General features: G+C 31.9%; 3 protein-coding genes and 1 long non-coding RNA gene across 14 annotated transcripts; all 4 read left to right on the plus strand.

Moving 5' to 3' along the window:
- The first annotated feature begins 4742 nt into the window (after positions 1-4742).
- Positions 4743-13533, plus strand: LOC145167085 (KH domain-containing protein At4g18375-like). 8 transcript variants are annotated; one of them, XM_079086174.1, is made up of 8 exons: positions 4743-4869; positions 5338-5980; positions 6062-6457; positions 6525-6782; positions 7894-8136; positions 8226-8311; positions 8576-8668; positions 13242-13533. In XM_079086174.1, exons 2-7 carry the CDS (start codon positions 5396-5398, stop codon positions 8637-8639), a joined length of 1632 nt encoding a protein of 543 aa, XP_078942300.1. In that variant the 5' UTR covers positions 4743-4869; positions 5338-5395; the 3' UTR covers positions 8640-8668; positions 13242-13533. The 8 variants fall into 8 exon arrangements, with proteins under 8 accessions (XP_078942300.1, XP_078942295.1, XP_078942297.1 ...); XM_079086169.1 differs by lacking the exon at positions 13242-13533 and adding an exon at positions 8764-9251; XM_079086171.1 differs by lacking the exon at positions 13242-13533 and adding an exon at positions 8869-9251.
- A 1452-nt stretch (positions 13534-14985) lies between these two features.
- Positions 14986-18921, plus strand: LOC145162891 (KH domain-containing protein At4g18375-like). Of its 4 annotated transcripts, none has more exons than XR_013739413.1 (6): positions 14986-15089; positions 15455-16096; positions 16179-16530; positions 16838-16912; positions 17585-17636; positions 18525-18921. XR_013739413.1 is itself a non-coding variant. In XM_079081880.1 (5 exons), the coding sequence occupies exons 2-4, from the start codon at positions 15512-15514 to the stop codon at positions 16909-16911; spliced, it is 1011 nt and encodes a 336-aa protein (XP_078938006.1). In that variant the 5' UTR covers positions 14986-15089; positions 15455-15511; the 3' UTR covers position 16912; positions 17585-18921. The 4 variants fall into 4 exon arrangements, 2 of the variants coding, with proteins under 2 accessions (XP_078938006.1, XP_078938007.1); XR_013739414.1 differs by having other exon boundaries at positions 18530-18921; XM_079081880.1 differs by having other exon boundaries at positions 17585-18921.
- A 124-nt stretch (positions 18922-19045) lies between these two features.
- Positions 19046-21075, plus strand: LOC145162892 (uncharacterized). The gene is made up of 3 exons (XR_013739415.1): positions 19046-19721; positions 19852-20197; positions 20850-21075. It is a non-coding gene; the product is annotated as an uncharacterized LOC145162892 (long non-coding RNA).
- Positions 21076-25465: 4390 nt separating this feature from the next.
- LOC145164489 (protein FAR1-RELATED SEQUENCE 5-like) lies at positions 25466-26657 on the plus strand. Its single transcript, XM_079083201.1, has 4 exons — positions 25466-25782; positions 25866-25917; positions 26008-26124; positions 26346-26657. The coding sequence occupies exons 1-4, from the start codon at positions 25466-25468 to the stop codon at positions 26655-26657; spliced, it is 798 nt and encodes a 265-aa protein (XP_078939327.1).
- The last annotated feature ends 30 nt before the right edge of the window (positions 26658-26687 follow it).

Raw genomic sequence — 26687 nt, forward strand, 5'->3', positions numbered from 1 at the left:
ACGTTTTATACATGTTTTAAATGATCTAAACTGTATATGTATTTTATATCTACAAAATGTGTTGGGTAAAACATGGGTAGATTAGAGGTGAGATAAATGATGAGCGATGAAAGATGAGATAAATGACGAGCGATGAAAGATGAGATGAACGATGAGCGATGATATATGAGTGATAAAATATGGTGCTAAGCGATGACCTAAGCGATGAGCCAAAACGATGAGCCAAAGCAATGAGCCAAATTGATGAGCCAAACGATGACCCAAGCGATGGCCCCGTCATCTATCAGATTATGGATGACAATCACGGACTATTCTAGACAGTCTAGTGGCACACTAGCAGCCTCGCAACCTGTAGGTGTTGTGAACGATGTGTTCACCTGGTGTACTCTAAAAACCCATAGACAGGTATTACGAGTGGACTCTCGAAAATGATACTGTTAATAAACGAGATAAACCCTGGCGACTATGCAGAATTAGTGCCGATTCCTTAGGATACTCCTTAGGAATGAATGATCGAGGAATAGCTGAATCTTAGGGTAGACCCTTAAGAGTAAAGAAGATAATGGGGATGGGTAATTGGGTTGATTGTTTGATGTTTAAACATAATAATTATATTATTGTGGGTTGAAAACCCTATGTACTCACCAGGTTTCCCAACCTGACCCACTCCGGCTTATTTGTATCACAGGTGTCGATATGAAGCTACTTTACACTAAGAGATTTAAAAGAGATGTAGATCACTAGTGTAAATGAATGTAAGTTCTGTTTATGCTTATGTTTCTGTATTGACAATGACATCCCAAGGTTTTGAAAATGAATAAAAATACATTTCTTCGGAAATGCTTTGATAACGTATTTATCATGTTCTTCTGGGAACAAATTCCGCAACATTTTTATTAAAAGAGGTACTCTGATTTTTATAAAGCATAAACAAAATCGGTCTTTTCTGGCCGTGAAAATGGGGATGTCACACTTTTACTGATTCTAAAGATTAGAATGTTAGGAATCCTCTTTATAAAAAAAAAGTTTGAATCTAAACGTATCGGTTTTATTTTAGGTTTGTAATTGTATCATCTTGTTATTTGAATGTCTTGATTATGTATGTAAATGTTGTTAATATTGATTCCCCTGTATACAGATATCATCCTGACAAAAACGCTAGTAATCAAAAACTATTTGTTTATATACAAAAGGATTCATACTAGCTACGAAGCATATTGTATGAATTGTATAGGCTCTTGATGCTGAAGGAATGGACATGGAAATTGATCTATCAAACCTTGGAACTTTGAATACAATGTTTTCAGCTTTATTCAGGTATGTTCTATCAAAACCATATGGATTTTGTATTTGATTTTGAATTCATGTTGACTCAAATAATCATTCATTTCTTTTTTCTTTTCATTTTTTAAGTAAGCTTAGAGTCCCTATTAAGACAACGATTTCAGCCAATGTTCTTGAAGAAGCTTTAAATGGGACAGTTACAGTTAGACCTCTTCCAATAGGAACATTAGTTAGTGGAAGGTGTGTATGTTTTGGTGTTACAAATTTTTCTTTTTAGCAACTTTGGTAGCTTATTTAAGTCAAATTCAGGTAGAAAAAACAATGTGCTCATTTTTTTGGTGTTACAATAAGTGAGGAACAAGCTCAATTTGACATAGTTGTTAGAGTTACTTCAGTTGCACAATGCAAATTTAAGGTACTTGGAACTTTTGAAGTATTTGTTTATGCAAATTGTTTTAGTAGTAGAATATTAATCCTTATGTAAAATCTAACATCATATACATGATGCAGTAAGGATTCAAATTTCTAACTATTTGTTTGCGTATGTATTTCATTTTAATCTAACTTTTAACATTGCAAATGCTTAGACATTTTATGATATTACGTGTAAGTTATTCGTGTTTTGTAGAGACATGAATTGAAGCCCTTTCAACTGTGTTACATATCTGTTTTACAAATCTAGTGTGAACAGACTAGAATCTGTATTTGTGGTTATATTTGATAGCGATTATGTTATTTTAGATTAAAGATTAGAATTCAGATTTAGTTAGATTTCATAAATGTTGTATTATTCTGATGTGGAACTGTTATTCTGTATGGGTTAAGTGTGTAGGATTTATACATGTGATTCACATGTGAATCACATATGATTCACATGTGAATCACATATGATTCACATGTGAATCACATGTGATTCACATGTGAATCACATATGATTCACATATGAATCACATGTGATTCACATGTGAATCACATATGATTCACATATGAATCACATGTGTCACATAATAATCACATGTGATTCACATATTAATCACATTTGATTCACATGTAAATCACATGTGATTCACATATGAATCACATGTGATTCATATGAAAATGAAATGTAATTCACATATGATGTCATATGTAAATGTGATTAATATGTGAATCACATGTGATTCATATGTGAATCGCATGCGATTCATATGTGAATCACATGTGATTCATATGTGAATCGCATGTGATTCATATGTTAATCACATGTAAATCATATATGTATTTTTGTGAGTATTTTTGCATAAATCATTTTTTTTAATTTTCTTGTAGATTTGGAAGAAATTATGGTGAATATTGAGGAGGTGAAAAATGATAAACTGAAGAAAATATGAAAATATTGACACGAAGACATGAAACCGCTTTGAAATTTTGTAGATTTTTTTTTGTTTTTTATATTTTATTTTGTATCGAATAAAATATTTATTCTATTGTGCTTATAGATTAGTAAATAAAATGAGATTTTCTTATGATTTCCTTACAAATATTATAGTATATATATATATATATATATATATATATATATGCATTTGTAAAAATATGCATATATATATATACCTAAAATGTTGATTTTTTTTTTGGTTAAAAAATTATAGTATTTTTTAAATATTCCAGTTTTTTTTTTTAATTTTATTGATTTTTAAATGGAGTTAAAAAATTGTAGTTTTTTTTAATATATACTTTATTTATTTATTTATTTCAAAAATTCAAGTTTTCTATAAAAAGTTAAATAATCTGTACTTAAAAAAAAAACAAAAATCGAAAAATCCTATTTTTAAAAAATTCCAAAAATTTGATTTATTATGTAAATTTTTAGACATTTCTATTAATATTTCCAATAACACATAAAATTAAACTTTAAATGAGATTAGTAAGATGACGATCATGCCCTTAATGAATTAATTTTGATCTAACACTCCACCTTTAGTTTTCTGGTTCTCGGGAAACTATGAGTTATCAACGAATCTCACTCCTATATATATATATATATATATATATATATATATATATATATGAGAAAGTGAATATACCAAAATATATAAACATAGTTACTCAAACCCACTATACTACGCCGTTTTTATATCACATATACATTATAATCATCCACAATTCTTAAAATTCAATTCTTAACTTGATTTACTTCCATTTTTTTTAGAAATTTCAGCATTATCTTCCTCTTACATAATTTTCATTAAGTTATTTTTTGTCCACATATTACCATTAAACTTGTTTGAACTGTTCACATTACATCCTTATGACCGGTTAGTGTAGGTTTTATCTGCTCATAAGGATGTAATATGAACTGTCCAATCAAGTTCAATGGTAATATATGGACAAAAAAATATAAGGGACCAAATGTTAACAAAACCTAAACTATGTTACCCTTATAAGTCATTAACCATTTCTACAATAGTTTATCTACATCACTAGAGAAATGGTTTGATATTTTTAGGACTGGTCTAGTTATTTGATGAGCCTGCATGGTATTAGGTAGTTGGAACTAGGATGAGCAACCAGTCCGAACCAGACCGAACCCGGTTTGGAGCCGGAATCAGTTTAGACTAATAATGAGAACCGATAACTGGACTGGTTAGACTATACCGGTTTTGGTGTCGGTGCTAATTTTCGTTTAAATACTTGGTTTGAAGCTAAATGATTACAATAATACCACATCAACCAACAAAAATTAACTCAATATATAAAGAAATAAGGTGTTTATATAGTCTAAAATGAAGTATAAACATTAACTTCAATGCTGAAATAACATAAATTTAGCTTTGATACCCAATGTTTCGAGAGCCTTAACTTAATCAACATGTAACCAAATAATATGTTTATATAATCTAAAATGAAGTAGACACACAAACCTCTGTGCTGAAAAGAAATTATAACATTCCGATTTCAAACGAATGAGTTATAACATTTTAAAAAAGATGAAAGATTGAGTAGGTCCGAGCTCAAACCGAAACACCTCTCATACGGGCTAGTTGAAAACGGTTCAATGGCAACATAGAAGAAGACCAGGGCTGCAGGGTCATAAGGATGTAATGCCAACTATCCAAATAAGTTCATAAGTATGTAATGTGAACAATCCAAAAAAGTTCAATGTTAATATGTAGACAAAAAAAACTGAAGGGACTAAATGTGAACAAAAGCTAAACTATGTTACCTACACCAACCGATCATAAGTATGTAATATGAATAGTCCAAACAAATTCAATGATAATATATGAACAAAAAATAACTTCAAGAACTAAACATGAACACAATCTAAACTATGTTACCCTTCTAGGTCATTTATCCTTACTTTTAATTTTTGATTGTTGTAAATTGTAATAAACCATGTGGGTCTTTATGTAATAAGTAGAAGATTTGAGGGGGCTGATTGTAATTGGGATATGTTTGCTTTTTACTGTGTAGTGCTGCTGAATTGACGACGTTGGGGCAAAAATCTAAATCAAAAACCCTAGATTCCAAAATCGCAAGCGGTTCTCGACACTCCATACTTGGTGTCGATTTCGACCTCGCAGAACACTGAATCTCATCAAGGTACTATATCTGAATTTACATAATAATTTTCGTCAAATCTGTTCTTTCTCTTTTACAATTGATCACGACATGCAGTCTAGATCGATATAATTAGGCTTGATAGGTTTTCGACATTGTTGTTACATGTATGGTTTTAGTTTTTATAATGTTAGTACTCGAATTTGGTTACCTTACGACTTCACTTTTACGAGGTTAAGAATGTTGATAGAAATCGAAGTATCTTCTTCGATTATAGTTATATGGTTATCCATTTTGTTTTCCTTATAACATGCATACAACATTGTAGAATACAGACACATAAAATTTGGTATTGATTTTCTTACACGAATAACCTAGTGTTGATTATTAAACTTTGCTTACCGCGATTTTCTCAATGTCACATCTCGTGAATGATTTAGCTTTGAATTGGAATTGCTATGCTGTAGTCTCTGCCTTCATTTTCAATTTTTCATGTGCTGATTTTCTCAGTGTTTGCAATTTACAAGTCGACACATTCCATTAGAAGAGAAACCCTTTCTTGCATCATATGGCCGGACCAAGAAACAGCCATGGAAAGCGTTCCAGCTCTCACTCTGATCACAACGATAATGGAAGAACTAAAAGACGCAACAATGGTGATGATAGAGGAAAGATCTCAATCAATTCAGATGATACTGTATACCGATACTTATGCCCTAGTAACAAAATCGGAAGCATAATGGGAAGAGGAGGTGATATTATCAAGCAATTAAGATCCGAAACTAATTCAAAAATCAGAATTGGTGAGACAGTTTCAGGGTGTGAAGAACGCGTTATTACTATCTACAGCACGAATGATGAAACAAACAAATTTGATGAAACTGAAACTGATCAACGAGTTTGTCCATCACAAGATGCCCTTTTCAAAGTACATGACAGAGTAGTAGCTGATGAAGTGGGCCCTGATGAGGCTGCTGACATGGCACCACAAGTTACAGCTCGCCTCCTTGTCCCATCTGATCAAATTGGATGTGTTATTGGAAAAGGTGGACAAGTAGTTCAAACTATAAGGACAGAAACCAGTGCTCAGATTCGTATTATGAAAGATCATCATTTGCCTTCTTGTGCATTAAGCAATGATGAACTCATACAAGTAAGCTTACATTTCTTCTTATGTCATGTTTAACAGTTTAAGATTATGTTTCATTGACTCATTTGTTGTGATTTGATTCAGATATCTGGTGAAGCTTCTGTTGTTAGAAAAGCATTATTTCAAATAGCATCACGTCTTCATGACAACCCATCAAGATCTCAACAACACTTACTCACTCCCTCCACTATGTATCCTTCTGTTATGGGAACGCCAGGTGGCGCTCCAATTATGGGGTTAACTCCACTTGTTGGTGGATATAAAAGTGAAAATGGAGCTCTTTATCCAGCATCAAGGCGTGAATCATCTTCAAAAGAGTTTTCTCTTCGTTTGATTTGTCCTTCTGCAAATATTGGTGGTGTAATTGGAAAAGGAGGTGCCATAATCAATCAAATTAGACAAGAATCTAGAGCAAGTATTAAAGTTGATAGCTCAACAACTGATGCTGAAGATTGCATAATATCTATATCTGCAAAAGAGGTAAAAGTGAATCTTGATAAAGTATGAATCTTTTTCTGATTTCTGATGATTCTTTAATAATGTACAGATCTTTGAAGACAGTTTTTCTCCAACTATTGATGCAGCAATCCGTCTACAATCAAAGTGTAGTGAGAGAGTTGAAAGAGATTCAGGTCTTCTTTCATTTACAACAAGATTACTTGTTCAATCTTCTCACATTGGATCCATAATTGGGAAAGGAGGATCAATAATTTCTGAAATGAGAAGAATCACTCAAGCTAATATTCGCATACTTTCAAAAGAAAACCTTCCAAAAGTGGCTAAACATGATGATGAAATGGTTCAGGTAAGTATTATCTTCTATATTTAATTAAAATATCAGGAAATTTGCAGGAAATAACAACCTAATTTTTACTCTTTTTGCCACTTTATTTTTTATCCACAATATTGATATAACAATAAACCTACATCTTTTACTGATAATAGCAATATACTTATATTTTCTTTAGGGTTAATCTCGTAAAAGACCTTATATTTTGTGTTTTTATTCTGGATTAAACCTCATCTTTATTTTTTTACTGAAAAAGACCTTGTATTTTTCATTTTTTCTGAAAAAACCCTCGACTTTGTCTTTTTTTTTTCCTAAAAAAAACCCTCAATCTTGTAACTGTTTCCAAATAAACCCTTAATTTTTTTAGTTTTTCTAAAAAAAACCCTCACATTTCACAATTTTTTTCAAAAATGACTAAAAGGGCCACTTCGGAAAAAATGAAAAAGTGCAAGGTCTTTTCAAGAAAAAAAATAAAGTTGAGGTTTAAACCGAAAAAAACACAAAATAGCAATCTACTTCTTATTACTCTAATAAATAAAGATCTTTTTTGCCACATGTCACATTCTCATTCCTTTTGCCACATGTCATTTTGTGGTTATTTTAAATTAATTTGTATTCCATGCATCGTTTTATGTTTTATTTTTTTATTTTTTATTATTTTTTTTTTCATTTTATTAAATTCCACACGGTATTTTAAATGTAATAATAAATGCATATCAATTTCATTATTGAACTTTCCTTCTAATTTCAAAATTACTAAATTAAAGCCTCATTAGTTTCCTTTGTTTATTTGTTTCATTTAAAAGAGAAAAAAAACACTTTAATTTTAATAATTCAATATTTTTCTCACATCTCTTATCAATTCAAACTTCTCAAATGTTTAAAATTTCGTATTTAATTTTTCTTTTAAATAAACCCATGTAATACATGAGTCTCACACCTTAGTATGTAACAAATAAATTACAAATCCCATATTTGTAGCAAAATATAAGTACATTGCTATTTTAGGTAAAGAAATGTAAGTACAATTTGCCCTTAAAATATTCATACATAGAGATAGATAGAGCATATGAATATATGATGATGATGAGTGATGACACTTTTTGTTTGTTCACATTTTCATAAGATTTGTGGAGATGTTGATGATGTGAAGGATGCACTTGTACAAGTGGCATCAAGATTGAGGGCAAATATTTTTGATAGAGAAGGGGTATTTTCGTCTTTTGTTCAAGTTCTTCCGTATCTTCCTGTTGCATCTCCTGAAGTTTCAAGGTATGAAAGTAGAGATTCCAAAGGTCATGGACACAGATATGGTGATTCATATGACTTCCCACCTCATGATGGATATGGAAGCTATGCTCCCTCACATGTATTAAACCCTAAACCCTAAACCCTAAACCCCTAAACCCTAAAAAGATGGATTATGATTAATTTGTATTTATATATTTAATTTGGTAGGGACGAAGTGGTGGGCCCGGTGATGGTTATGGATCATCTTATGGCGGTAGTAGTTATTCTCCAAGACGTAGTGGTGGTGGTTCTCGGTAAGTAAATACTTTGTAAAATGACAATCCTGCCCTCCGAAGTTTATATTTGTCAAGACTTAAGATGGGTTAGGATTATGTCATTACTCATTACTCATTATGATGATGATGATGATGATGATAATAGCAACAAAGTCAATGTATGAATGAAGGGGTGGGGTGGGGTGGGGTGGAGGGCAAAATAGTCATTTTACAAGGGCTTAAGATGGTGTTAGTCTGAGGGACCAAAAATAATTTATTTATTTATTTATTTGGTGGTGGCAGGAGGTTATCTAGGCATGATAAAAGCCCTACGGGTGGCTTCAGGCGGAGAGGGTACGGTTATTAAAGTCTGTTAGGTGGACCCCACAGGTGAAGGTGAGTTTTTATTCTTTTATATCTCTCGAAATTAAAATAAATAAATAAATAAATAAATAAAAAAGGTATTATTTCATTTTTCCATTGATGTTAAGATGTAGGAAGTTGATAGGCGCCTACTCTACTTACCCAGAAAAGTAACTCTTAAAAACCATTAACCATTAACCTTGTTTCCTTTACATATATGCTTACTAAACCAGAAGACCAACCAAGCCAAACCAAACCAAGCCGAGCCGAGCCTGAGCCTGAGCCGCAGTCTATACGGAAACCCACCTTATTATGGCTTGCTTTCAGAGCCTTTGATCAAAGATTAGCTTGTTTTGCTAGTTTCTTTACCAATCTTCCAAACAACCTAACCTTGTTCAATGGCATGTTACTTCCATTCCAATCTCTCTCTTAAGTATTTTCTGAATTTGTCTCTACATTTATATTTCCTTATTTTTATTATGCTTGTAATCTATTTTTTGGATGGGACTAAAAGTTGCAATTTTTTGTCTCTATCACTCCAAATCATGACAGACAGTCATGTTATGTCATAACAAATCAGGTTTTAATGATGGAGAAATCTTTATTAAATTCACAAGTTCTCAAGGATTTTGATGCTTTAAAAAAAATTAATTTTGCAAATGATCATTGCTATTTGATCAAGGACAATTCGAGGTGAAGGATTTTATGCTACCTTTTACTGGTTTTTCTTTGTCTTCCTAATATATATTGTTTAGTTTATAGGTGGATATTGACATTGTATAATGAACACAATTAAATATATTTAAGGTTTCGTTTATACATGGTGTTTTACATGTAATGTTTAAAATTTGAAATGTAATGAAAATGAATTATTCAACTCAAAGCATAAATCGGTAACCCGCTTTTATGTAGTTTAATTATAAACATTTAGACCATACTTTAACAATCAACTAGCATCACCAAAGGGCTTGTGGTATGGTAGTATCAGAAGTTGTGGAAAGTTACCTTTTAGTAAAAGATTGAGGGTATAAGTCGTGCTTGGAATTAAAAGGTGTAGAAAGCTGTTCTAAAGACAGGATATTTTTGCAAAATATTTCAATTCCAATAGAAATAGAGGTATATATATATATTTTGGAAAAGTATTTGGAGATCTTTCGGTGGTAAAATACTTTATTGGTTGTGAAATCGCTTTTTCCGAAAGAATATATATTTTTTTGTTTTTAAAAGTTGTAAGAGCAATTTGCAAATCATGATATTATTATTACCTTTTTTAGAATAAATTATTAAAATATTTATGTGGTTTGTAAAATTTTCACGTTTCATCTTTATCTTTTGTTTTGCATGTTGGGCATCCCAACATCTGTTTTTTCCCCGTGCATGGTCCTGCGTCTATTAGCCGTTAGCCCCCTTTGTTAAAACACTCCATGTGCCTTGCGCACCAGGGGCAATTTTGTCTTTTTAATAAAAAAATCTTATAAGAATGTTAATATACATATACGTACGATAAAAAACAAAACCAAGGTTCTCGTTCTCTTCTTCACTGCAACTTCTAGAAAGGCAATAAAATAACAATTACTTGCAACAACCCCTACCAAAACCAAATAATATTAGTGCTATCATGTTGCATTAACAAAGAAAGTTAAAAATAAACAATAAACAAGTTCAAGCACATTCTATCTATCTAATATAAAGGAAAAGTTTGAATTGCTATTTAAGTTCATGTCATCACCTAAACAACTTAAAAACCAAGTACATGAATTGATGTTCTCATATTCTACCATCAAGAACCTAAACAAGTTTAAACATTTAGTCAATTAGATACATGTAAAATTTAGTAACAAAATGAAATAATCCTTACCACTGTAGGTTCATTGCACTTCGATCTTGAAAGTTCTTGTTTCAAGATAATCTCTTTTACCGACTAGAAAATCTTTCTTCAGTTGTCTAAGGCATGATAGATTCTTTTGAAAGTTCTTGTTTCAGAAACATGATTTGATTCACTTTCCACTTCGATCTTGATTGTGGTGTAAGGGTTACGAGTTTGAAGTTCGAAAGCGTACTCTCTAAGTATAGTATCTTGGCTTGCATAATATCATCATATCCCTTGACATGCTTCATGGCCTCTGTTTTGGCCCTAAAATCTTTCATCTTTGAAAGGTTTACTTGATATTTACATTGGAGTTGTTCATGTAAAGCTCTTGCAGACACATTGGGGTTACTTTCAACTTGTTGCGCAATTTACTTAGACTAAAAATGTCGAAACCTTTTATGTACAAGCCTTCACAGTCATAGTTTGTGTAACGCCTTCGAATTTCGGCTAGGCATTTAAGGATTATAAATTATAAATATTCGTTTTATTGACAATTAATCCTCGAATAAGATAATCGTAAATAAATAAAAATCCTTCATACATGATACGAGTTATATAAATGATATTTATATATTATGTACATGTTTTACGGACAAATATTATGAGCTTATAATATTTGTATAAAACATTATTACAAATTTAATTAATTACGTTAAATAAACATCAAAAAATAAAAGATTATTTAGGATAAATAGTCTTGACGAAAGTTGTAGTAGTCGTGATGACGATCTCATAGATATAAAGAACGCCTAAATCTGACTTCACATGAGGAAGTTATGATTTTTCTAAGTTTCGCGTTCAACCCTATGCATTAATGTGTGTCGTAAAAAGTGAAATGGAGATTGGTTGCTTTTGAGCCAAAACAATGTAAAGAAGAATCAAAGTACTCGTAAATAGGAATTCGTCAATATATAGAAAGTCGAGAATGGAGTTCAAATGAAGAAATTACGAATTTCACAAGAGCTTTTAACAATGTAAGACTATATAAAATATAAGGTAAAAATAAAATAAGAATTAGCTGTTGAGATCTAAATGAATGTTGTAGTAATTGTCAATACAAAATCGGGGATATAAACAACTTTGAAAACAGAGCTCCTATGTGAGAGCTATGATTTTTTGAAAATTGTAAACAATACATGCGTATGATGACGTGGCCCAACAAGAGAGAGCAACGTGGCAAAGGCGACAACCCCTTCTTTCAACCGACCAAGCGATGTGGACCATCGAGAATACGACACGTGATACCATAAGAGTTGAGCACGAGGGCACGACACGCGACGCGCTTTCTGCTCAGGTGCCACCCTATAAATAACAAGCCTCACTTCACTTCTTTCTTGCTCATTTCGGGTTTCTCTCTCTAGAAACCTATTCTCTCTCTAAAAATTTGACTTTTTGGAGTCTCTAAGTGTTTGCAACGAGACTTTGCGGCGATAGAAAACCCGATTGAAATAAGTGTTCAGTGTCGAAGTTTTGACTGCGACTTTCCGAAATATTGCCAGAAAACTCTATAAGTTAAGCTGCATATACTGCGCTTTAAGTGTAACTTATATTCATATTCATAATCGTTATTATGAATTTATAAATAAGATTTATCAGTGATTCCAAGCCAAAATACTTATTGATCTACTTAGGGAGTGATGTCTAGGCTAAATCTAGTGAGGTATTTAAAGTAGATTTTTCAAACAGTATACTCTGTATTCTAAACGGATCCTATATCTGATATGATCTTACCTGGTTATTCTTTATTTGATAGAACTTGAAGTATTCATTGAGATTATCGAGGAATCTGGAAATAGATAATATAACCTTATAAATACGAACGAATACTGAGACGTAGTAATATTCGTATTTAGGTTGTTCAAAAGGGATAAACTGAAGTATTAGCCAACGAGCTAGCTTTCTCGTGGATCTTCCACTTCAATCAAGTGAGTGCATAGTTACTTTCATGAACATGATTTTAATACAAGTATTTATTAAAAGTATTAAATATTTGTTGAAAGTTATATGTGAATTAAATGCTTATTATCTACAATATGTGTTAAATATATATTTGATGACATATATTGTGCGAACCAGATATGGTTATATATGTGTATATGATATTATTACATGATAGATGTATTATTACTAAAAGATTAATGTATATTAAATACCTATGCCCCATGTTAAATATATGCACTAAATTAGGATATTGTTGTCTAAACATAGTTGGTATTGGAAGTTGATTATAGGGATTGTAGTCTAGTCTAGTTTTTAAACTTGAGACATATAAAGGATGCTTAGATCCAATTAACTTGGATAATAGTATAGTTGTATATTGTATTGCGATAGTATGACATAAACAAAAAAATGGTTTTGGATGTTGATTACTAGCATTATAGTCTTGCCTAGTACCAAACTTAACCGATCTCTATGTACCGTTTTGACGTAATTAATTTTAACTATGTGGTTGATTTTTATTTTTATAAAATCCATAACTCTCTTCTTCGGAGTCGACTTTTTATAAATCTTATATCCTTGAGATCAAGTTAATAAGTGCTATCCAAGTATGTTAACTGAATCGAAAAACGTCACAACTTTTTGATCTCTAATTTTTAGAGCATAATGGATGATTTTTAGCAAAAAATGTAACAACATATGTGATTCTTATTATCTTAAAAATTGAATATTACAATGCTTTCTATTACATTTATTTTCCTATTATTTTCTAACGGTGACTAGTGACGGATTTTTCAGGATTATCATAAATTCTATGATGGAAACCTCCATCTCTGAGGAAGATATGGTTTCTTAATATGTTATTTATTTTCTCCTGATTTAAATAAGATATTCGGATTTGTTTTACCGTAGAGTTCTTTCCAACGACGACAATCAAGATCCATGGTTTGTTAAGCTTCACTAAGCCGATTTTTCTTTTGTTTATGTGTGTTTATATGATTAAAGGGAGTCGTTAGTGTGCAGTCGGTGTTCTTTCAATGTTTTTTTCTAAAATTTTGGATTTCTAGGTTATGTATTGTAAACCGATGTTGTATCTGTCAAAGTTATTGCTTTAGGGATTTGATTTTGCGTATTATTTCTTCTACTGAAATGGAGATTGTCCAACCATACAAATTATATACAAAATATGATGCAATGTGTATGGAATAACCGTGAATCGTTAATCAATTTGAAGAAAAATCGTCTAGTATGAGTTGAATTTGGTAAACCTAAAATGATAATTTATGCCCGGTATGCTTGGTGTTCAACCAGATTTAATGGAGAAGAGAATGACACTGTATGTCCTAGAATATCAGAAATGTGAACGTTTTGGTCGTGTAATTTAAACCACAACAAGTAAGGTACCAACTACAAAAGAAATTTAAACCATAAGGACTATTCGTGTAATTAAGAACAACTAGTTAACGGAAGAATGGTTAAAACTAACGATAATGGCTTAATTGATATGTACATTAAAAGTTAAATGACCTATTATGCAAAAAAAAAAGGTCAAATTAGGCGAAACTCTTAAGTTCATTTTCTATAACTATAGATATATTACTACAATATAACCAAATGGTTATTACATTTTATAAACTCTTAAGTTCATTTTCTATAACTATAGATATATTACTACAATATAACCAAATAGTTATTACATTTTATAATAACCTAGTTGTATATAATAAACTAATGAATAAAGATGAAACATGAAAGACTAAAAGCAACAAACCAAACTTTGACAGTATTTTGTGTAAATCAAATTTGGTGTTATACCGAAGCTTCGACATTACTTTGGTGTAAATCAAATTTGGTGTTAGACCGAAGCTTCGACATTATTTTGGTGTAAATCAAATTTGGTGTTATAATGTATTATTTTATCTGAACCGATTCGAACCGATCGTTTGAATTGGTCGGACCAAAAACCGGGGACGAGAGTCGTTCAAAAATTGGGTTGAACTGGTGTGATAGAACCGATTTATTGGATTTGGATAGTTAGATTTCAGTTTACCAGTTAAAAACAATCCATTTTCAAGGCAAATTGAATATCTCAATCAAACAGATTAGTCTGAATTTACACAACTTGAAGGCAGACACGTCCACTGCCAAATGTAAGAAAATTCATGTTTTTTTATATATATGTACGTAGGAAAATGAAAAATATATCAAAATTATAGAAACTGGGTTAAACCGGCGGTTGAACCTGACGAACCAAAAACCGAATCATCATACCAATTCAATTAAAAAACTCATTTTTAAAACATTGCTTTTTACTGATTTCTACTAGGGTAGTGCTTCAATTGACGATGCTGGTGCAAAAATCTAATGTATTGCTCCAAAGTTTCATTTAAGGAGGGAAACAAACAAAAAGAAAAGAAAAGAAACGAAAAAAAAGACAATGTTGGAAGGTAGAGAAATGAAAATAAAGATAATTTATACTAATCTTCCTGGATAAGAAATAAGTACGAGAAATGATAGGAAAATCGTTCATTTTTTTTCTCTAGTTTTATTTCTTTTGAGCGTAAATAAAAGATCCCTTATGATTCCAATTTCCAACATCGCAAACGTTCCTTGGCCCTCTCTCCCATAAACGAAGAAGAAGCCAAGGTATCCGAATTTTCATAATAACTTTCGTCAAATCTGTTCTTTCTCTTTTACGATTAATCACGACATGCAATCCAGATCCATAATTATATGCTTAACAGGTTTTCGACATTGTTGTTACTTGTATGGTTTTAGTTTTTGTAACGTCATTACTCGAATTTGGTTACATTACGAATTCACTTTTATTGATCGAAATCGAAGCGTCTTCTTAGATTGTAGTAATATGGTCATTCATTCTCTTTCCTGAAATGCATGCATACACCATTAAATATATACGAATAAAATTTCATATTTATTTTCTTACAGTAAATTGATTTAGTTTTGAAATGGAATTGTGCCTTCATTTTCATGTGCTGATTTTCTCATAGTTTCCAAATTAAAAACCGATACATTCCATTAGAAAAAGAAACCCTTTTTTGCGTCATATGGAGGGATCAAGAAACATCCATGGAAAGCGTTCCAATTCTCACTCTGACCACAACGATAATGGAAGAACCAAAAGAGGAAACATTGGTGATGAAAGTGGAAAGAACTTAATCAATTCAGATTATACTGTATTCCGATACTTATGCCCTGCTGAGAAACTTATGAGCATAATAGGAGGATGTTGTAAGATTCTCATAAAATTAGAATCCGAAACTAATTCAATAATCGATTTTACTGATAAAGTGTTTGGATGTGGAGAACGTGTTATTACTATCTACAACACAAATGATGAAACAAACGACTTTGATGGAATAGAAACTGATCAACGAGTTTGTCCATCACAAGATGCCCTTTTCAAAGTACATGACATAGTAGTAGCTGAAGAAGTGGGACCCAATGAGGTTGTTGACATGGCACCACAAGTTACAGCTCGTCTCCTTGTCTCATCTGATCAAATCGGATGTGTTATTGGAAAAGGTGGAGAAATTGTTCAAACTATAAGGACAGAAACCGGTGCTCAGATTCTTATTATGAAGGATAATCATTTGCCTACGTGTGCATTAAGCAACGATGAACTCATACAAGTAAGCTTACATTTCTTGTTTTTGCATATTTAACAGTTTAAGATTATGTGTCATTGCACTCATTTGTTATGATTTGATTCAGATATCTGGTGAAGCTTCTATTGTAAGAAAAGCGTTGTTTCAAATAGCATCACGTCTTCATGAGAACCCATCAAGATCTCAACACTTACGTGCTCCCTTCATTCACCCTCCTGTTATGGGAACGCCAGGTGGCGCACAAATTATGGGATCAACTCCACCTGTTAATGCGAAGGGTGAATCATTTTCAAAAGATTTTTCTCTTCTTTTGATTTGTCCTTCTTCAAGTGTTGGTTTTGTAAATGGCATAGATCATGGCTTAATCAAATATATTAGTCAAAAATATGGAGCAAGTGTGAAAGTTAACCCCCCAACAAATTGGGGTGAAGATTGCATTGTAACATCCGGATTCCCAGGTATCTCATTTTAAGTATTTATATTGAATTTTAGAGAGGGACTCGGCGAGTAGACGCTCAGACTCGCCGAGTAGGATCGCGCATTCTTGGTCTGATTAAATGACGGACTCGGCGAGTCGATACGTGGACTCGGCGAGTCCGCGCTGTTAAATGAAACCCTAATTCTCGGGGCATGTGCCCTATTTAAGGACCCTTATAGCCACCATTTGCGGCTACCAGACCCTTGAGAGAAACCCTAGAAGTGCTTGAGCGTTTGTGAGAGGGAAGAAGCCATTATTTGATCTTTGTGAGTTGGTTTTGCAAGAAGAAGGTGGTTCCAACCTAGAGGAGGCCAAGGAGGTTGCATATCTGTGGATTTCAAGCAAAGGACATCATCCTTGAGGTATCATATCGATCCTTTTTCTGTTTTGTTGAAGAATCCATAGATCTAGGGTTTCCTATACCCTCTATTAGGATGAGTTGTTGGGAATATGGTCCCTTATCATGTTTAGGCTTCGGATCTGGACTCATAGTGGTCCAGAGAGCCTTATCCATCTTGCTTTATGATGAGTTATGGAAGAAATGGACTTAGGATGTTGTAATTGGGGCTAATTCATCAAGTAGAGTCATTTGGATGTTGCATGAGTATCAAGATTGAACCTTTACGTGTTTATTGAGCTTGGGAAGGTCAGATCTATGGATTAGAGGAACAGATCTGACCTCAGAAGGTCATTTAAGTTTGAGCATGGAATGAACTCGCCGAGTCCATGAACAGACTCGACGAGTCGAGTCGGGGTTGCCCCGCGATTCGTGATAGGTGTAACTCGTGGAGTGGAAGGATGACTTGACGAGCCAAGAGAGGCTGAAAGGATTCAGAGGACCCACATGGACTCGCCGAGTCGCCCTTGTGCACTCGACGAGTCGGGTCAAAGTTGACCGTTGACTTTCGTTGACTTTAGGGTTCTGGTCAAGACTGATTTAGGAGAGTTCAGGGAAGGGTAGAATGGCCTTCTACCCAATCTGTAGAGATGAGATCATGAGAGATTATTGATCGGGGATGTTGTTTGAATAATAGGAGGAGGCTAGGTCGGGACGTTGAGCACGAGAGTTTATCCGACTTCATTGAGGTGAGTCTTCTCACTATACTATACCTGGAAGGGTACCTATGTGTGACCGGAAGGTCTTGTATGCTATGATGTATGTGCTATATGCGGTTATGTGATATGTATGTGCTATGTATGTTATGAATGATAAGGACCGGAAGGTCAAGATGATATATATGTATGTGCTATGTATGTTACGTATGGTAAGGACCAGAAGGTCAAGATGATATGAACCGGAAGGTCAAGAGGTTACGGACCGGAAGATCGATATGGGTAGGACCGGAAGGTCTACCGGGATTTGGGACGGAAGTCCCCTGAGACACATGTATCGGAAGATCCTACAGAGTTATGGCCTGGAAAGGCGTATGTGGGGTATGTGGTATTTTGGAGAACTCACTAAGCATTTATGCTTACAGTTGTTATGTTATGTGTTTCAGGTACGAGCGAGGATCGCGGGAAGGCGCCGGCATGATTCGTACACACTTATAGAGCTTATGTTATTGAGATTCTGGGGACATGTTTTGTTATGACACAGTGATACATTATGTTTTGTGATTTTCATGTGATTGAAAGTATGATTTAGAAATGAAAAATTGTTTTGAAAATTCACGTCGTTACAAGTTGGTATCAGAGCCTTGGTTTGAGGGATTCGGGTGCATCTTCGGATGAATCTGAACTCAAACTGAGGAATTGAGAAAGTTTTTCATAAAATAAACAATTTTTCTAAAAGAGTAAAAGGTTTTGAGAAAGACAGAAAGGAGCAGTGTGTACGATCAGCCAGCGCCCGAACGGTGATTTCCCAAAATACCCTTACATTATGTGTTATGAGATATGTTATGATATGATATGCATGCTAGAGTTGGCTAGGTATTCATATTAGGACTAGAGTGGCCTGATTTTGTGATGCCTTAGCCTAGGAAGGATTTTGCTGCTATGTGATGCTTGAGAGCAAGTAGGTAGCAGTGAGGAGCTGATGAGAGGTCTACCGAAGGGTAGCCTATGCCAGTGAGATATAGAGTACTTGTGATCTGGGATCCAAGGAGGAGGACTTAGGGTGAATACTGATGCGGTGTGGACGGTAGTATAGGGCCCGTACTACTGAAGACACCAGAGCAGTGCGCACTAGGGGTGTAAACGAGCCGAGCCGAGCCCGAGCCTGACCAAGATCAAGCTTGGCTCGTTTAATTTTGAGGAAGCTCGAGCTCGAGCTCGAGCTCGATTCGATCCTTAAAATGAAGCTCGAGCTCGGCTCGTGAACACTTTAGTGGGCTCGCGAGCCTAGTCGAGCCTAAACGAGCCTCTCTCTCTCTCTCTCTCTATATATATATATATATATATATATATATATATATATATATATATATATATATATATATATATATATATATATATATATATATATATATATATATATGTATGTGTGTATGTGTGTATGTATGTATGTATGTATGTATGTATGTATGTATAGGCTCGTTTAAGCTCGTTTAGGCTGGCGAGCCCATTAATTGAAGCTCAGCTCGAGCTCGTTTAATAAATGAGCCTCATATTTAGGCTCGAGCTCGGCTCAGGCTCCTTTAATTCGATCTCGAGTCGAGCTTTTAACGAGTCGATCCCGAGTAGCTCACGAGTAGATCGGCTCACTTACACCCCTAGTTGGCGTCCGTCTACCATCGGCTCACCGGAATTCAAGTCGGCACCCACGCCGCCATATTCCAGATCTATGATTTCTGCATCAGATCCACCACTAAAATCCACCAATAATGTCGTCCTCTTCCATCTCGTTATCTGTGATTTAAGTCGGTAATCGCCGTTACCGACAACCGCAACACCACCGACGACATGCGATGCTAGATTTACGAACTCCGATGAGCAGCGATACCAAATCAACCAGCAACGAAAAACAACAAGGTCAGATCTATGAGTTATGTAAACGACACGGCTCCACAAAATCGCCTCCTTCCAGATCTATTTCATCTCAGATTGTCTCCAGTCACATTATTCATCTCCGACGACCTCTTTTATTCTCTGGCCGCTTGCAACTTACCGGTCATCTGAGAAGAAATAACTTCAAAGCTTCTTTGTGCAGGAAAGAGGACGTTTTAGAGAGAGGTAATAATCTTCTTTTTCCTTTTAAATTTGTCAGTGTGCATCGTCTAATCTCCATGTCTTTCTATTGCTTTTATCTAGAGTCTAGTAACTATAATATTAAAGTATTATTCATTTTTATTGTTATTATAAGACTAAGAGGAGTGGGGGTCGCCAACGGGCTCGCTAAGCTCGCCAGCGATCAACGAACACCACCCCTAGCTCTCGCTAGGGGGGTCGTCACCAGAGCCTCGTTAAAATTTTGGCGAGAAGAGAGAGAGAGAGAGTGAAGGTTGAATTTGATTGGTGCTTGCAGGGGCGGATGAAACATACAGTGATAAACCAAGAAAGGAGGAATCATTTTTGTAAACCATTGATTTGTGATTGTTTACAGAAGATGAGAAGGATGATAGGATTAATGTTTCCAAAATTCAACTAAAGAGACGCATGCCTGTTCTTCCTTCGCTGCCACCACATATCCAAAAAGCAATTGGGATTAGGTATTTTTTAAAAGGCTTTATATCATTGGGGGCATTAATGGGTTGGTTGTTGGGCTTGGATTACTTTAGTCTTTAGTTGTTAAAGAATTAGAAATTATTTTAATAAATTTGTTATTAAATAATTTCTTTAGTTTGTGCAAAATAAAGTTTGACATTTTGCTTATGTGTTTGAGTTTTGTAATCAACAATAACGTAAATTAAATCGTGTTTTAAATTATTGTAATCGTTTTTATTTAATATGAGTGTGTGTCGTTAAAAAAACTTATGTCATATTAATTAAATCAAAAAAAATGTTTATATAGTATTAAAAAAATGTTTGTTTATTAAAATAAAGTAATTAAATTAAATTGGAAAAAGAAAAAAAAAATGGAGTGCTAGGAGTGTTACCACTCCTTAATAAATGTTAAGATTATATGTTAAATGGAGAAAAATGAGGTGACACTTAAAAACTGACGTGGCAAGGTGCTAGAAATGTTACCACTCCCCTTAGCCTAAATATGTGTATAAAATCTACATGTTGCTATTGCTTTTAGCCTAGACCCTATCATATTAAACTAATATTCATTATTTCCGATTATAAATATGATATGTCATTCAGACTTTAGATATACTACGGCTTATTATACTTTTTCATATTTGTTTTTGTATCTAGGCCTACCGGTATACTCTCCACGAACGGGTCCGTGGTTGAGGTGGCAACGAACAACGGCCGTGCACACCGGCCCGACCGTTCGTGGTGGAGGTGTTTCGTGGTGGGCATCACGATTGTAAACGACCAATGGCCGCCTTCTTCTCTCCCAGCTTCCTCTTCTCTCTCTTCCTTCTTTCTCTTCTCTCTCTTCTTTCCGGTAGTGGGGAGTACATCGGTGGCTCGTGGTGGCCTGAGGCGGCTGACTTGGAAGCTCTCCACGACCCTTGGCGTGGAGAGTATACAGGATGGTCTAATCTATTTTGTCTGCTTTAAGCTTTATATAAGTTTTATGATTTTTTGTTTGATTAAGAATTTATACATATTTTGAGTTTGATTTTTTTAAGATTATATATTATATTATAACCTAAGTCCCTTTATTCTAAAAGTTTTGCCTACTCTTTGATATTTGTGATACAAAAATACTTTTATTTCAATCGTTTTTCTTTTTGTTAACGTGTAAACTTAATGTTTTAATATCTTATTTTTTGTTTGTTTTTGTTAATCTTAGTTTTAACTTTTAACTGTTATTAAGTTGTGAATTCATGTTTGATTTTTAATTTATTATAATATTTGCATAAAATGTTATTAAAAGATTATGTTTTATGATTCTTATTTTGTGAATTTAATTTAGATAGTGTTATTATGTTAGTTTCTTTTCAAATAATACGAATTTAAGTTTTTTTTTAAGGTGTGAATGCGTATTTTTTGTGTATTAAACTGTGATTTATAGTATTAAGCTAAAAAGTTTAGAATGTATTTTTTTGTGAATTTAATTTAGAATGTTTGTTATTATGTTAATTTCTTACCAAGTAATAAGAATATAGGTTTTATTTAAGTTGTGAATTTTGTTGTGATTGCATACTTTTTGTGTATTAAACTGTGATTTTTTTTGTATTAAGCTGTGAAGTTTGATATTAAGTTTTGATATTTGTATTTTAAAGTGTGAATATAATGCATTAAACTGCAAATTTTCTGTTTAAATAGTGAATTTTATATATTAAACAGTGAATTTATTGTATTAAGCTGTAAATATTTGTGTTTTAAATTGTGAATTAACTACATTAAGCTATAAATTTTTTGATTAAGCTATAAGTTGTAAATTTTGTGTATTAAACTGTGAATTGACTGTAATAAGTTGTGAATTGATTGGTGTTAAGCTGTAATTTTTTATAATATTTTGGTTTGCTTATGAAATATAAGATGAAAGAAGCATTATACATAGATATGCTTTTATCTAATTTTGAATATAGTATATAAAATTTAAATTGTGAATATTTGTGTTAATAAACGTTGAAAGAAGAACTAGCCTATAGATTTGAAGGTATACATGTAAGTTTTAAGTTAAGAATATGGTTGTGAATGTATACTTTTTGTGCATTAAACTTTGAATTTATTATATTAAAGTGTGAATTTTATGTACTGAAATGTGAATTGACTGTATTATGCTATGAATTTTTTATAAATTTTGAATGAGAATAAGAATGTTTGTATTAATTTTCCTATGAATATATTAATATTTTGTGTTGTATAAATATGTACGAATGTATTAGTTATTTTTTTAATTATTTTGCGTTGAACTCTAAATAAGTGAATTAATTGGTTTATTAAATTGTGAATATATTATTTAAGTTGTAAATCAATGATTTTATATACATATGTAATTTGGAAAGAATGATGATAATGATACTGGTACATGTGGTTGGTGGTGAGGGGCGGTAGTTGTTATTGGTGGTGGTAGAGTTTGAGTTTGAATTCTTTAAATATATGAATTAGTGTATAATGGATTATATTATGTTATGTTGTGAATTTTATGTATTAAATTAAAAACGGACTGTATTAAGTTGTATATGTTATATAATTTTTGCGTTAAAATATGAATGAAGGTATTCATGTAAAAATATTAAATGTGTATTAGAGAATTATTATGTTTATTAAACTGTGAATATTGTATTTTAAACCGTGAATATTTTTTATACAAGATATATATATATATATATATATATATATATATATATATATATATATATATATATATATATATATATTAAAATCTACAATTTAGAAAAAATAAAAACTTGAATTTTTCAAGACATAATTTTATTTTTTACTAAAATTTTATATATTTTGGCTGAAAAATAAAAAAAAATATTACCAAATAAATAGAAACTACAACGTTTGATCTATTAAGCTGTGAATATGACCAAAAAAATATCACTGAATTTAATATTAGTCCGGCGACGGTCCTACGGTGGTTCGGCGACAAGTGACAAGTAGTTTGTAAACTAGGGAATACAATATAAATGTTGGATTTGTCGAAATATCATTAATGAAAACAATTAAAAAAAATGGTTCTTAAGGTTCTTAACCTTTTTGGGTTCTAATTTGAACCACTCCCTATATATATATATATATATATATATATATATATATATATATATATATATATATATATATATATATATATATATATATATATATATATATATATATATATATATATATATATATATATAGGGAAGGGTTATTTGGAAAACAAAAAACCCTAAAAATCATAAAAATGCATAAAAAAAATACTTAGAGATCACAAAACTTTTTTTTTAATTTTTTTATAGAAAAATCGCAGCTTTTAGTATAAAATCGTTGGAAAAAAAAATAAAAAATCAATTTTTTTTATAAAAAAATTTGTTTTTTTTTCAAAAAAATATATCAGCAATTTTATACTAAAAGCTGCGATTTTTTCATAAAAAATTTCAAAAAAAAGTCTTGTGATCTCTATGTATTTTTTTTAGGCATGTTTTTTATTTTTAGGGTTTTTTGTTTTCCATAGAACCTAAACCTATATATATATATATATATATATATATATATATATATATATATATATATATATATATATATATATAGGTAAAGGTTCAAATGAGAACCAAAAAAGATTAAGAACCATAAGAACCTTTGATTTATAAGTTATTATTACGTTTTTTTATTATTTTAACTAAATGTGTTATTTTTGTCAATGTCAAAATTTTCATTATTTTGTCTGTAAGGGTATTTTAGTAATTAACAAAATCAAACAAAAACCAAACGTCTAATTAAATTTATTTTTTTAATGATAATGTCGATGACCTCTTCTGCACAGATTCCTCAAAGATTCTTCGTTATTCATATTTCGTGATCTTCAATTTATATTGAATCGATCGATTCTGTTTGATTTTCATTTATATCTAGTTTGTATGGAATCATTATCTGAAAGTGATTCTAGAATATTAGGGTATTTGATCGACGAAATTGATCAGTGTTCGTCGATAGTTCGATCTGATTTTAATTGCTTTCAAGGCGAAGTATCATCGTTTTCTCTGTTGGATTCGATGTGTGTTCAAAGTAATGTTCAAAGCGTATCAGGAACAGATCAATTGAATGTTCAATCTTTAGGTCAGTTTCAAGCTCAATCTGATAACGATATTGCAATCGAAGGTGAATCAGCAGCAGGTATCTCGTTTCCTTCTGTTACTAATTTAATTCGTTTTTAATTCTTATACATTAAAAAATTACTTACGTAGTTGAAGATGATGTTCTATCCGTTATTAAGATGTGAATTGGTTTGTTATGTAGTTATTTTGTTTGTAAATGTATAAAATAGTGTTTTTCTTTGTTTATGTTATTTTTTATTTGTAGTTACATTGTGCATTTTTAATTTTTGTTGCTTTTATTTTATAATTTTTGTATTCTAATATGATAAATAGTTTTTTAACTGTAAATATGATGTTTTAACTGTTATTATAATCTGATTTTGTTTAGTTATGTACTTGTTTTTACATGTAATGTATGAAATAGTGTTTTTATTTGTTAATTTTATTTATTATTTCCAATTACACTGTGAATTTTCCTTTTTTTTGTTTTTTATTTATAATATTTGTATTTTTAGTTGATAAATGTTTTTTTAAAGTATAATTACGGTGTTCTAACTGTTATTAACATGTGAATTTATTTGGTTATGTATAATATAAATGTAATTATACTGTGAATTTTCAATTGTTTTTTTCATTTATTTACAATATGTGTCTTTTAAGCTGATATATGTTTTTATTTTTCTTATTAGGTCAAGATATGTTTTATGATTTTTTCTCTCCTGGTGGAACTCGTAAAATATGGATTCCTGAGAATGTTGATGATGTTAAACCAAAGTTGTATAGCAAATATCTAAGTGTTGATGATGCAATAAATATGTATAAGGCTTATAATGCTAAAGCTGGTTTTGATGTAAGAAAAGGTTCTACAAAGTTAAACACTAAGTCACGTGTTCTTACTCATCGATCTATGATGTGCAGTAGAAAGGGATTTCCTCAGAGTGTTTATGTGGACACAATTGATTCTAAAAAAATAAAGCTCACAGAAATTCTAATATTAAAAGGAAAGGATGTCCAACTTTTGCAAAATTTAGAAGAGTAGGAAATTCAGAAGTTTTTGAGCTATACAAATTTGAAGAAAGACATAATCATGATTTGGTTACAGAAGATTATAGGCATTTCTTGAGGTCTAACAGGCAATTGGACAATGCTGCTCAATAATTCATTGAAAAGATGGGAAGGGTAAAGATTGGTCCAATGAAAGCATACAAAATAATGCAAGAACTAAGAGGCTCAAACAATGTTGGAGGGACTGTTGTTGACTACAAGAATCAATCTAGAAAAGTGAATTGTTTTATTGAAAAGGACGATGCACAAATGGTAGTTGATAAGTATTTAAATAGAATGAAAGAGGATCCTAGTCTTACATTTGAGTTTATATGTGAGAAAGGAAAGTTAGTTTCACTTTTTTGGGTTGATGAAGCTGCAAAGGCGAATTATAGAGAATTTGGTGATGTTGTTTCTTTTGATGCTACTTTTCGGACGAACAAGTAAGTTTTTTTTTATATTTTCTTTTATTATATTATTTTCTTTTGTTGTTTTTATATTAACTTTTTTTATATTTATTTTTTAGATATCGTATGGTATTTGTTCCTTTCACAGGAATCGATAACCATAAAAAGAGTGTTACTTTTGCAATTGGTCTTTTGAGTAGTGAAACTACATAATCTTATTTTTGGCTCCTTAAAAGTTTTTTGAAGACTTTTGGTAAACAGCCGACTGTGGTTCTCACTGACGAAGATGCTGCAATGAAAATTGCAACTGAGAGAATATTGCCTGATTCACGTCACATGTTATGTATGTGGCACATAACCCAAAAGTTGCCTTCTAAGGTATATAATTTTAATTTTTAGAATATTTATTTTTTATATCTCATCATTAAATATTTTTGTTGTTATATTTTGTTTTTTTAAATGTAATCTGTTTTGGTTAACTTGTGAATTTTTATGTTTTTTTGTTTATGATTTGAATTTTGTTAGATTATATTATTTTTACCTCACTTTTGATTATGTTAGTTATTATATGTTTATTAAGTTGTGAATTTTTTCTTTAGGTATGTGCTGAACTTTCTGATGATGTGAAATTCAAGAAACGTTTCAATAAGCTAATTTGGAATTCTAGGATAGATGCTTCTGAGTTTGATATTAGATGGAGAAGTTTTATTGAGGATTATAAACTCCAAGAGATTTCATGGTTTTCGAAAATGTTTGATATGAGAGAAAGTTGGATTCCAGCATATTTTAGAGACATGCCATTGTCTGGTTTGATGAGGACCACTTCTAGGTCAGAAAGCATGAATTCTGCATTCAACAAAATTTCTCAATGGGGTAATTCATTGGTTAAGTTCTTCACTTCTTTTGATTAAGCTATGGATAGGCAAAGACATAATCAGTGT

The sequence above is a fragment of the Lactuca virosa genome, chromosome 3 (genome assembly GCF_052849685.1).
Source record: "Lactuca virosa cultivar CGN04683 chromosome 3, Lactuca_virosa_CGN04683_v6, whole genome shotgun sequence".
Lineage (NCBI taxonomy): Eukaryota > Viridiplantae > Streptophyta > Magnoliopsida > Asterales > Asteraceae > Lactuca > Lactuca virosa.

Coding starts and splice junctions, on each gene's coding strand:
- LOC145164489 (XM_079083201.1), top strand. CDS start 25,466: ATGGGAAGGGTAAAGATTGGTCCAATGAAAGCATACAAAATAATGCAA. Junction 25,918..26,007: donor TCGATAACCATAAAAAGAGT/GTTACTTTTGCA, acceptor TTTGGTAAACAG/CCGACTGTGGTTCTCACTGA. Junction 26,125..26,345: donor CCCAAAAGTTGCCTTCTAAG/GTATATAATTTT, acceptor TTTTTTCTTTAG/GTATGTGCTGAACTTTCTGA.
- LOC145167085 (XM_079086174.1), top strand. CDS start 5,396: ATGGCCGGACCAAGAAACAGCCATGGAAAGCGTTCCAGCTCTCACTCT. Junction 5,981..6,061: donor GCAATGATGAACTCATACAA/GTAAGCTTACAT, acceptor GATTTGATTCAG/ATATCTGGTGAAGCTTCTGT. Junction 6,783..7,893: donor ATGATGATGAAATGGTTCAG/GTAAGTATTATC, acceptor CATTTTCATAAG/ATTTGTGGAGATGTTGATGA.
- LOC145162891 (XM_079081880.1), top strand. CDS start 15,512: ATGGAGGGATCAAGAAACATCCATGGAAAGCGTTCCAATTCTCACTCT. Junction 16,097..16,178: donor GCAACGATGAACTCATACAA/GTAAGCTTACAT, acceptor GATTTGATTCAG/ATATCTGGTGAAGCTTCTAT. Junction 16,531..16,837: donor TGTAACATCCGGATTCCCAG/GTATCTCATTTT, acceptor TTTTGCAAGAAG/AAGGTGGTTCCAACCTAGAG.